Source organism: Ursus maritimus, unplaced genomic scaffold (genome assembly GCF_017311325.1).
Source record: "Ursus maritimus isolate PB19 unplaced genomic scaffold, ASM1731132v1 scaffold_1, whole genome shotgun sequence".
In the NCBI taxonomy this organism is placed as follows: domain Eukaryota; kingdom Metazoa; phylum Chordata; class Mammalia; order Carnivora; family Ursidae; genus Ursus; species Ursus maritimus.
In genome coordinates this window covers 45,939,892-45,953,001 of record NW_024423343.1, presented here as the reverse complement: position 1 = coordinate 45,953,001, position 13,110 = coordinate 45,939,892, and the positions used below count along the sequence as shown (strand labels likewise).

General features: G+C 35.6%; 1 protein-coding gene across 1 annotated transcript in view; it reads right to left on the bottom strand.

Annotated features, from left to right (window-relative positions):
• Positions 1-5,066: 5,066 nt before the first annotated feature.
• ZSWIM2 (zinc finger SWIM-type containing 2) overlaps positions 5,067-13,110 on the bottom strand; it is a 30,335-nt gene continuing 22,291 nt past the window's right edge. The window contains exons 8-9 of the mRNA XM_040637390.1: positions 6,799-6,952; positions 5,067-5,879 (exon numbers count right to left, since the gene is read on the bottom strand). Of these exons, the coding sequence (XP_040493324.1) occupies positions 5,067-5,879; positions 6,799-6,952 (967 nt within the window). The remainder of the gene's footprint in view (positions 5,880-6,798; positions 6,953-13,110) is intronic.

The window sequence follows — 13,110 nt, the reverse complement described above, 5'->3', positions numbered from 1 at the left end:
AGCTAAATTCTCATATAGAACATTAAAGATATATTCTTTCATATTCTTTTGGTAATTTTTTCTCTAGAAAATATTCCTTTTCATTAAATTATGTAATACTCTTTCATTAAATTCTATGACTCTCTGGTTTCTAGGAAATAGGGTACTGTCTTTTGTATATCATCCTTTGAAATAATGAAAGTATTTGGAAAACTAGAGAATACAGGTAGATATGATGCATTTCAGATTTAATTTTAAAATACTTTTAACATCATATAAAATACTAGTTATTCAGAAGGAATTCAGGTGAATTTTACCCTGGTAACAATATAAAGTAACATATTTTAAAGCTTCCTATTGTCAAAATAATCGTTTGAAGGTTAAAAATATTACATTTGAGAATTATCATGATCATATTCTTGTTTTATTTTTTGTACACAATTTCTTAGCCCTTTAGAGTCTACAGTAAAATTAGGAACTGGAATTTTTAAAATTATATCTCTGAAAAAATTTTTATAAAAAAATAATGTGAATCAGTCTGGTACTGTATTTTAATTTCAAAATCTATGCCAGATTTAACATGGTTTCATTATTTTATTTTATTTAGACTTATTTATTTATTTGAGAGATAGAGAGCTAGCATGCAGAGGGGGAGGGGCAGAGGGAGAGGGAGAAAGAGTCTTAAGCAGACTCTGTGCTGGGCTTATAGCCCCACCCGGGGCTTGATCCCACGACCCTGAGATCACTACCTGAGCCAAAACCAGGAGTCAGCACTCAACCAACTGTGCCACCCAGGTGCCCCTAATGATGTTATTTTAAGCTATATAATTAGTACTATGAAGTTTATTGAAATAATTAGGATCAAAGTATTTTAGTAATTTTGATTTTCTTCAAAATAACTTATTTTTTAAAATTTTGCAGTTGAAAACCACCACCATTAGATTCATATTCTATTTTTTCTTCTGTAATGAACATCTAGAATTTTAGCATTTAATGTATGTGCTGCTGAAGCAAACACTAGAATTTTAGCATTTCAAAATCATTAATTATCCATAATTATGAATAACTAATAAGGAGGAAATTGCTATTTTTAATTTAAATAATCAGTGACATGGGTGTGTGAAACTTTGGAAAATGAACTTTGGCATTTTTTGAAAGAGACATTTTGTCACTATACCTTAATTGTCTTATCCAGATCTTATTGAAATATCACTGAAACATATTTCTGGTCCGTTGTTGACATTTTCAAATAAAGCAACTACTTAAAATATTGCTACCTTACTCCTTTGTACTGTAATAATAATATACCAGCATATTACTACTAAATTACAGTTGCATCTGAAGCACAATTTGATCTTTAGTGTTATATCTTCTAGTCCTTTCTCTTAGGATTTCAAATATTTGAACAAGTATACATCTGACAAATGTGTTTCAGTATGGAACAGATGGCCACAAAATAGTACAATTTATTCACAAGCTGAAATCCAACTTTAAACACTAGAGCCTCTCCAGTGATTTTACCTTCTATGATATGCCAAATTGTCTTATACAAATCAATGTTTCCTATTCAAACTTGAAAAATGCTCTCTCCGCCCCAAAGAGATCATTCACTCATCCAAACATAATGACATTTTAAGTTAAAGAAAATTGGTCATACTCTTCAAAGAACATATTAAAAGTAGAACTTGTTTCACAGTAGACAACACTTAGAAAACAGTTCCATCAGTTTTTAATCTTCTAATTGCTTTTGGAAATGTTCCTGCAAATGTGTACCTCTGAATATTTCATTATAATGGCTTCTTTGAATAAAATATTTATTACCATATGTACAAGAAACACATTATATATTTAGTAATTAATCATGAAAATACTCACGAAGGTATTTCCTCAGTACAATACGAATTCTATAACTATACTTCACTGTTAAGAACAATATTCTGCCTTTACAAGCTCCAGAAAACATTCTCTATCCAGAATCAGAAAAAGATTTGTTTAAAATGGGATAATATAATATTTCCTCAATTAAAAGCTGCGAGAGGCTGAGAGAAAAGCTGAGAAAGAACACCACTGTGTTCTCGTGTCCGACTAGGAGCAAGAAAATGTGAATTTTTGTTTTTGCTTTGGCTTTTCAACTTGGGTGAGACATTAAAACCCTTTAAACTTTATTTTCCTCATTAGAAAACCCCCAGGATCTCTAAAAATCCATTCAGCTCTTCCACTCTGTGACTGTACTGAAGGGTTAGGGAAGATTAAGAGACACAGAAAAGGGTTTGAGCCAACTGCCAGCCTCCTTTCACTCAAGTCTCCCGCCATGTTCCCCCACCCCCACCTGGCCCTGGGTTCTGGGTTACTTTTACCACCAGTGCACAGCCTCATTGCCCAACAGCCTTCTGTTGATTTAGACTCCTGCTGCCTCACTACATGCCTTTGTTGCCACGACACCTGGCGACAAGATTGGTCCTCATACATTTGCCACTGAGAAATTGTTAGGAGCATCCTGTGCTGAAGGTCACATCCACCTGTGAGTCTCTGACTTGGGCCACAACCAAGTAGCAACTAAAACTCAGTCTTTGAAATGATCTGTTCACTCTGCCTCAAATTTCCATTTGTTGGTCACTTCTCAAGTGAAGTCCCATCTTCTTTATTCTCAACTTTATCGCTATAATACTGTTTCCTTTCTTCCCTAACAACTCACTCCCCTTCCCAACCCAAGCCCCTGCATTTTTTCTCTGGACTTCTAATTCCACTACCATGAGCTCCCTACACCTGTGATCTTTTCATAAAATGTTTCAGTCCCTCCCACCCTTCTTCCCCTCTTGCCTTAACCTGTATTTCTTCTAAAGACTTCACTTCCCTGCAGCCCTGTCAGAAAAGGATATTTTTTTCATACTATCCTTGCATCAGGATCAGGGGATGGGGTCAATTTCTCTGTACTGCTTGACGTTTTCAGATCATAGCTCCAGACTTTCTTATAAAAAATGTCAGTTCCCTTCAGGATTTACCATTTCTTGATTCCTCTCCTTTTCGACCCCCTCCTCTGTAGACCTTTTAGATACCTCAAATTGAGGATTTTTGGCAATAGATTTACAAACTTTCTTCCCTCCCTAACTACTTTTATGAAGAAGGGTATTAATGTCTATGAAGCTGACCTGGTTATTGCCATTATTTCTCATTTTCCTTCATATTTTCATTCTTGCAGGCTTCGCTCTGCCACATCCACCAACATATGGCCATACCTGGAACCTCACTGAAACCTGCCCCCTTCTGAAATCTCTTCTTCAGGCATTACTTTCTCTGATCTGAACCTATTTTTTGCAGCATGCCTGCCTAGTACTCCTGTTTGACCAATCTTCGTCTTCTAATTCATTTACTCATTTATCTTGCCTTAGAGTAAGTCTTTTCCTATAATCACTTCTAATTTGTTCAGATTTTGAATCTACCTCTTTGATCTCTCCCTTGTTGAGGCCCCAAACTTGCTTGCTCATTTTCCTTTAATTGTAACTACCTACCAAAGCTGTAAGCATGATGAATTCAACACTCTATCTTCTCTATGGTGGCACATAGATTGTGTTGTGCAGCTAAACATCATCCAACTGAGTCAGATTGGTAACATTATATAAATTCATAGCTAATAAACTTAAAAGGACCTTAAAATTGCCTGAAATGCTATTATTCTTCACCAGTCAGTTCACTTTCCATTTCTCTCAAGAAAATAGGTTTTTTTATCCTTTTCCAATGACCTCAAACATCTTCTTTACTCACTCTCTGCTGATATAGACTGCAATTTCACCACCTATTGCATCTAAATCTATAATACACACCTCCCTTCTGTTATAGTGGATAAGTCCCTGCATCCTACTATAGGCTATCCTGACACCTATGCTCTAGATCCTTCTGTTATTAACAATTATCACACATACCAGCTGTATCTGTCTGGTATCAATTATCACACACACCAGCTATATTTTTAATGACATTTAAATAGGTTCAAGTCTCAGCTTAAAATAAAACCAAACCAAACCAAACCCTGAACAAACATCTTCCAGTTACTTTTGTCTCTTCTCTCTCTCTCTTCCTGAGTTGTATATATTCCGTGTTTCCATGTCCTCACCTGCCATTTTCTCTTCAACCCAATCCAACCTAGACTTGGCTCCCACTGCTCCACTAAACTTTCCTAGCTATGGTCACTAATATTTTCCTTATTGCTAAAGCAAAATTGCATTATTCAATCTTGATCTTACCTGACCAATTGCTACTAATGGACTATATTTTCTTTCTTTGTTTTTCTAATATCACATATTTTTTTTGTTTGGCCTCCTTCTTATGTGGCCACTTGCCTTCATAATTCAGTGGTTCAACAAATATTACAGAACACCCATGTTTGTCAAGCACTGCATGTTAAGTGTACAGCAGTGAATAAAACAACAAGGTCCTTGCCCCCAAATATCTTATATTTTAATGGGGGGTTTAAGTAATTTTATATAGTCTTCAAAAACAGTAGAAATAATAGAAATTTGGTAGTACTTATAAGTTTCTTGAAATCAGTGAAATCATTAAAAATGTTGTATGACTTATAGGATAATAAGTATTTTTAATTTTCATTTCATGTACAAGAAATACCTTAAAAAAATAAAGTGAAAAAGACAGCTACCATTAGGATTTTTCTATAGGTTTGTGGTGAATATTAATGCAAGAAAATGCAAAAAATATGCAAGGTCCTGGAAAGAATCCTTCCATGTTACATGTCATAAAGTGGAATGTTTAAAAAAAAGTGGCTCAAGGCAAGAAAAATCTATTTCCTTAATTTAAGTAAAAATACTTATTTTAATCACTATGAACTAGAATTTCTAAAAATTATTCATAATTAACAACATCCTGAACATACTCATCAAGACACCTAATGCTTTAAGTCTTATAAAGAATGGGGTGATTTCTTTTAAGAGTAGTTAGTCATAGACAAGTAGGCAAAATGACGACAAAGAATTCTATATACATTTGTCAAGAGTGTACAATGTTTATGTTCTACAAATAAAACATTTTTATGTTCAATATTCAAATATTTTCTGATGTTAATAAAAAATATATCTTCATAACTGAACTCCTTCCAATACTAAAGATAGCTCAGGACTTTTTGTATTTAAAGGATGAGATTCAGGCCTTCTTGACAGATTACTATATTTTTGTCTAATTTTTCCCACACAATTATTATATCTTTTAGACAAGCTTATTTTACTTGTATCCCAATTGACAATAAGATTTAAATCTTCTGGAAGTAAAGTATTTGATCTCTTCTTGTCTTCTCTTATTCTAGTACCAAAAGTCTTCTTTGGATTGTGGTTAATATGTTTCTGGTCTTTGGCCATCTTCTGGCTTTCACCAGTGTGGTACTTTTCATTGATATGTGGGCTTTCCATTCCAGTGGGACATATAATATTCTTGTGAGCAATAGAAGGAAGAAATGTTTGAGATGACATTTTCCCAAAGGGTCCAATTGGTAAATCTTGAAGATACCTGGGGAAATGTTGTCTAATTTTATATTCACAGATTAATTTTCTTGAGTTTGAATCATCTAACTTGATAGAGAGTAGATCATCTATTGTTATATTCTGATAGGTATCTGTTAGACTTTCAGGTGTATTCAACTTCTCAGAATTACGTTGAGGTATGCTAGGTAAAATTCCAAGTCTGTTTTGTTTTAAGACTAATCCAGTACCAGGAATAAAAAGTTCTGGTTCTTCCTGTTTTGACAGATGAGTGATGTTTGTGTTTGAAATAGACTGATGTGTGTGTCCATTTACTGCTGTATCTTTCCAGATTAAAGGGTTATATATAACTTGTCCATCAATAGGGCATGAATTGCACGTGTGGAATAACCAACTGTCAATACATTTCCTATGAAACTTAAAAAAAAGGTTATAAATTAATCAGAGATATAATTATCTTGTTTATAATGTTTACTATCTATGTAAGTTTCCCCCAGTTTCATTATTGTATTACTATTAAAACTATTTAGCAAGAATGGAAAATAATTATAATTTATCAAGTTTTATGGAAATATTTCAAAGAGGAAAATGGAATGGCTTATGGATTGATCTCCATTTTCAACACTAAAATGGAAAGGCTTCTATGGATGTCATTTTTGTAATTTCATTAAATCCCACTACTTATTCAAGTCATTAATTTCACTGTTGATATCTAATGAATAAAATTTATTAAATAATAAAAACAGTCATAACCAACTAGAGTTGGAAATGGATCTGATGATGGTAAACTATAAAATAACAAATCACATTCTTGGGAAGAAAACAAACTATCAGACATTTTAAGTAAAGGTGACTCTAAAACTATAAATATTTATTTAAAGTAACTTTATTTCAGAGAAATCCTGGTTACCAACTATATCGTGATCAAACAACATTAGACTTTAATTCTAGTGAATTCATTTGAAATAATAAACCATGTCAAATTAAACATTTCTGTTTCCTCCAAAGAATCACAAAAACACATTATTCTATAAGCTTTTTCTTTATATGGGTAACAAAAGTAGATAAGGTAGATAAAATAATCTAATTTGAAGGGCCATTTTATCTTTCCTGGATAGCATATACAGAAGTGAGTCCTAATCAATAGAAATCCATCCATAGGGGATAGAGCTGCCTTCTCAATAGTCTCTGCTGCAGCTCTTCTATACATACTGCTCAATATGAACATCTTTGCACGTAATACAACTAAAAAGCGAAAGGAGAGGCTTAAATTGTCAATTCATTTGTAAAAACTAGCCCTATAAGGAAAGTCAAATTAAAATGATGTGACTTCTACCTTGTGAGTACATGGTAGCAATCTTATATGTTGACCCAGACAAAATGCCTTCAAACAAAGTCGACACTGATAGCCTGGAGCAAGCAGCTTACTATTCTTTGTAATCAGTAAGAGAGGCAGTGACTTCACCACTTGTTTTGGTGTGTAAACTTGGCTGAATGAGAATGAGCAGAAAGACATGAATATTTATATGTGATTATAGATCAGGAAGTAATCAATAGCACAGGTAAATAACCACCATATAAATAATATAAATGAATCCAATATTTTCTTGAACTGAAGGTAAGAAATCTCATACATTATAAAGTTGAATAAATCTAGTATACTGGTGCTGAACAAGATGGACTCAATTTCAACATCAACATCATAAATAACAAAATTTAATCAGTCATTTCAAATAAAAACACTAACCTAAAATTTTTTGATTTGTACTTTTTAATGTCATTTCATAAGAACAAAATTTTAATGAGACCACATACTCAAATTATTTCAGTCTAAGCCAACACTTACTCCTTGTGTTTAGAAAAATACAATCCAATTCATGATGTCATCTGGTAGGGAGGAAGGTGCATGGTAAGCCACATTAAATATTCCAGGCTACTGTGATAAATTGGTAGATGAGAATCTAAGAGGAAACTCATTTTCCCTTGGGGTATATGCTTACTACTTTAGTATTGTTAGTCTATGTTAATGTGATTCTAAAAGTACCAACCCCATTTTTGTACAGAAGTACAAAGAGAGAGAGAGGGAGAGAGAGAATCTCAAGCAGACTCCCTACTGAGCACGGAGCCCAACACAGGGCTTGCTCTCAGGATCTTGTGATCATGACCTGAGCAAAATCAAGAGTTGAATGCTCCAGCAATGGAGCCACCCATGCACCCCAAAATTTGTCAACTCTTAAACCCTACAGCTACTTTATCAGCTAAGTTTATGTAATATTCTAAATCCTTTGTTGTCATTCCAACAATCTTCACAGCATCTTCACCAGGAGTAGATTCTATCTCAAGAAACCACTTTCTTTGCCCATTCATAAAAAGCAACTCCTCATCCATTAATGTTTTATCATGAAATTGCTGCAATTCAGTCACATCTTCAGGCTCTACTTCTAATTCTATTTCTCTTGTTATTTCCACCACACCTGCAGTTATTTCCTTCACTGAAATCTTGAATCCCTTGAAGTCATCTGTGAGGATTGGAATCAACTTCTTCACAACTCTTGCTAATGTTAATATTATGACCTCTTTCCATGAATAATGTTCTTAATAGCATCTAGAGTGGTGAATTTTTTCCAGAAGGTTTCCAATTTACTTTGCCCAGATCCATCAGAGGAATCACCATGACAGCTATAGCCTTACAAAATGTATTTCTTCACTTCTGGGGAAGATGACAGAGTAGGAGTATCCTAGGCATTTAGATAACATTTAGATACATTTAGATAACACTCACATCAGGTTAAATAACCAAGAAAATGACCTGAAGCCTATCAAAACAGACTTTCAACAGCTAAATTAGAGAAGAATCTACACCAAAGAGGGTATGGAGGGCAGAGATGCAAGTTGGGAGCCAAACTGACCTGTGAACCTCTCTGCAGGAAGGATGCCAACAGTGTGGAGATGGGCAAAGACCAGACCCCAAAGCAGTCACTGCAGGCATGGGGGATCTGCACTAGGAAGACAAATCCCCATAACATCTGGCTTTGAAAAGCAGAGGGGCCTAACTACATGAGTCCTTACAATCAGTAAGGCTTAACAACTGGAACTTGAAAAATCAGCAGGCTTAGGTCTGGGAGAGGCAGAGGGGATAAGAAACTGAGTCCTCACCCTAAAATGGAGAGCAGAACAACAGTCCCACTGAGATCAGCATAGAAACAGCAGTTTGAAAAACTGGGATATACAGGAAGAAGATGTATTTACTAATCTCAGAGCATGTGCTGGAGAGGCAGGGATCTTTGGGAAACTATTCCAAGAACCAAATAGCTGGTGGGCATCATTTCCCTCCCCTGCCTCCCAGCTAAATACATAGTCATGTGTTGGAACTGGTACAGCACCAACACTCTTCACCTACTTTGCTAACAGCAGCACCCTGCCCCTGTGTTCTCTGGGGATACACCCCTTCCAACAAGCCCTTGGCAAGAGTTCATCCAAAGAGGGGCCACAAGCCTGGCAGGGTACAAGCAGTTCTGGTAGGGGATGGCACCACTCCAAAGTTACTTCTGCTCCAGGGAGAGGGGAAAATAACCATACACGCCAGTTTTACTGGGCCCCAGCAGTGGGCTGGGGCAGACCTGTGATCTGACTGCAGGCCATGCCCAGCAACAAAAGCCTCCCAGGAGATAACACAGGGAAAATGCCTTGCAGTTCAGTGCTATGCAATTCTGGCAAAAGCCTGGTCTCACTCAACTCAAGCCCAAGGCAGCCCCAGACTAGCCCACTAATAAAACAGGGACAAACCCTGCCCACAACAGACAAACCACTGCAGATGACTGGACTGAAAACAAATGCAACTCAGCCACAGCATAGGGCACACACAATCACATGGGAGATACCCCTGAAGTGCCAGGTTGTGGTGAACAGGGGACAATGCACTACAGGGAACCACAGGACTTCTTTTTCTTAAGGCCACTACTTTCAAGATAGGAGATGTAGCTGACTTTCCTAACACTTAGAAACAGACACATAGAGTTAGACAAAATGAGGAGATAAAGGAATATGCCCCAAATGAAAACACAAAATCATAGCAAGAGAGCTTGATGAAATGGAGATAAACAATATGCCTGGTAGACAATTTAAAATAATGGTCATAAAGATACCACTGGACTTGAGAAAAGAGTGAAGGAATTCAGTGAGAACTGTCAACAAAGAGATAGAAAGCATAAAAAAGAACCAATAGAGATGAAGAATTCAATAATTGAAATTAAAAATACACTTGAGAGAATAGACTAGAGGAAGCAGAAGAATAGGTCAGTGACCCAGAGGACAGAGAAATAGAAAGCAATCAAGCTGAACAGGAGAAAGAAAAATAATAATAAAAAATGAAAATAGACAAAGAGAACTCAATGACACCATCAATTGTAATAACATTCACATTGTAGGGATCCCAAAAGGAGAAGAGAGAGAAAAGAGGGCAGAAAATTTATTTGAAGAAATAATAGCTGAAAACTTCCTGAATCTGGGGAATGAAACAGAAAACCAGATCCAGGAGGCACAGAAAATCCCCAACAAAATCAACTGAAGGAGGTCCACATCAAGACACGTAGTAATTAAAATAGCAAAAAGTAGTGATAAAGAGATGATTTTAAAAGCAGCAAGAGAAAAGGAAGAAGTCAATATAAGGTGAGGCCCATAAGGCTATAAGCTCATTTTTTAGCAGAAACTTTGCAGGCCAGAAGTAAGTGGCATAATATATTCAAAGTGGTGAAAGAAAAAAACCTTCAGCCAAGAATACTAGATCCAGCAAGGTACCATTCAGAATAGAAGGAGAGATAAAGAGTTTCTCACATAAACAAAAGTTAAAAGATTTCATTACCACTAAACTAGGCCTACATGAAATGTTAAAAGGGACTCCTTGAGTAGAAAGGAAAGGCCATAGCAGGATTAAGAAAAGTAGGAAACACAAAAGCAGTAAAATTAAGTATATCTATAAATATCAGTCAAGAAATTCATAAAATAAAAGGATGCAAATTATGACAGCATATTCTAAAATGTGGGAGAGGAATAAAAATTTAGTGCATTGAGAATGGGTTGAAACTTAAGTGACCATCAACTTAATATAGACTGCTATATGCATAAGATGTTTTATATAAACCTAATGGTAACCACAAATCAAAAATTAGTAATGGATATGCAAACAATAAAGAGAATTGAATCCAAGTATATCACTAAAGAAAGCCAGCACCATGAGAGAAGAGAGAATGATTACAAAGGAACAGAGAAGAACTACAAAACAAACATAAAACAAGTTAAAAAATGGCAATACATACCTTCAATAATTACTTTGGACACAATGCTCCAATCAAAAGACAAGGGTGATGGAATGGATAATAAAGCAAGAACTATACGCTGCCTACAAGAGATTCATTTCAGACCTGAAGACTCATGCAGATTGAAAGTGAAGGGATAGAAAAGCATTTACCATGCAAATCTAAGTGAAAATAAAGCCAGAGTAGCAATTATATCAGACAAAATAGACTTTAAAACAAAGACTGTAATAAGAGACAAAGGATACTATATAATCACAAAGGGAACAATCCAACAAGAAAATATAACAATTATAAATATTTATACACCCAACATGGGAGCAACCAAATACATAGAGCAGCTAATAACAAACATAAAGGAAATAATTGGTAGTAATACAATAATATTAGGGGACTTTAACACCTCACTTACATCAATGGATAGATCATCCAAACAGAAAAGCAACAAGGAAACAGTAGCTTTGAATAACACATTGGGCCAGATGGATCTAACAGGTATATTCAGAACATTTCATCTAAACAGCAGAATACACGTTTTCCAAGTGCATATGGAATTCTTCAGAACAGATCACATATTAGGCCACAAAACAGGTCTCAACAAATTAAAAAAGATTGAAGTCTACCGTGCATCTTTTCTGACCACAACACTATGAAACTAAAAATCAACCACAGAAAAAAAATCTGGAAAGAACACAAATACATGGAGGTTACATAATATGCTATTAAACAAGGAATGGGTTACCCAAGAAATCTAAGAGGAAATTAAAAAAAAATACATGGAGAAAAATGAAAACACAATGGTCCAAAATCTTTGGGATGCAGCAAAAGCTGTTCCAAGAGGGAAAGTTATAGCAATACAGTCCTACCTCAAGAAACAAGAAACACCTCAAGTAAACAACCTAACATTATATCTAAAGAAGCTAGAAAAAGAAGAACAGACAAAATCCCAAACTTGTAGACAAAAGTAATAATAAAGATCAGAACAGGCATAAGCAAAATAGAAGCTAAAGAAACAACAGAACAGATCAATGAACCAGTATGATTCTGGCAGAAAAACAGACAATGGAAAGGAACAGAAAATCTGGAAATAAACCCACAGTGATATGGCCAACTAATCTTCAACAAAGAAGGCAAGAATATGCACTGGAAAAAAGTCTCTTTGATAAATGGTGTCTGGATAACTGGACAGCTACATGCAGAAGAATGAAACTGGACCAAACTCTTACACCATACACAAAAGTGAACTCAAAGTGGGTTTAAGGCCTAAATGTAAGACCTGAAACCACAAAAATCCTAGAAGAGAGCACAGGCAGTAATTTCTCAGACATTGGCTGTAACAACATCTTTCTAGATACGTCTCTTCTCTTTTTAAAAAAATATTTATTTATTTTAAAGAGAGAGAGAGAGAGCACACACCAGTGGGGGGAAGGAGCAGAGGGAGAGAGAGAATCTGCAGTGTACTATGTGTTGAGCATGGAGCCCGATGTGTGGCTCAATTTCATGACCCTGAGATCATGACCAGAGCTGAAATCAAGAATCTGATGCTTAACCAACTAAGCCACCCAGGTGCCCTAGATATGTCTCTTTGAGGCAAGAGAAACAAAAGCAAAAATAAACTATTAGGATTACATCAATATAAAAAGCTTCTGCACAGCAAAGTAAACAACTAACAAAACTAAAGATAACCTACTGAATGGAAGAAGAAATTTGCAAATAACATATCTGATAAATGGTTAGTATCCAAAATATGTAAAGAACTTATACAACACAACACGAATCAAATAATCTAACTAAAAAATGGGAAGGGGGCACCTGGGTAGCTCAGTTGGTTAAGCCTCTGGCTCTTGGTTTTCCACTCAGGTCATGATCTCAGGGTCTTGAGATCCAGGCCTGCATCAGGCTCCATGCTCAGTGTGGAGTTTGCTTGGGAGTCTCTCTGTCTCCTTCTGCCCCTCCCCCCGCTCCCTAAATAAATAAATAAAATCTTTTTAAAAACAAAATAAAATAAATTAACAATGTGCAGAAGAAGACATGAGCAGACATTTCTCCAAAGAAGACTTACAGATGGTCAACAGGCACATGAAAAGTTGCTCAACATCACTTGTCATCAGGGAAATGCAAATCAAAATCACAATGGGATATAACCTCACACCAGTCAGAATGGCCAAATGAAAAACACAAGAAACAACAACTGTTGGAAAGGATGTGGAGAAAAAGGAGCCATCTTGTATTTTTGTGGGAATGCAAACTGGTGCAGCCTCAACTATGGAAGACAGTATGGATGTTCCTCAAAAAATTAAAAATAGAAATACCCTATGATCCAATAATCACACTAC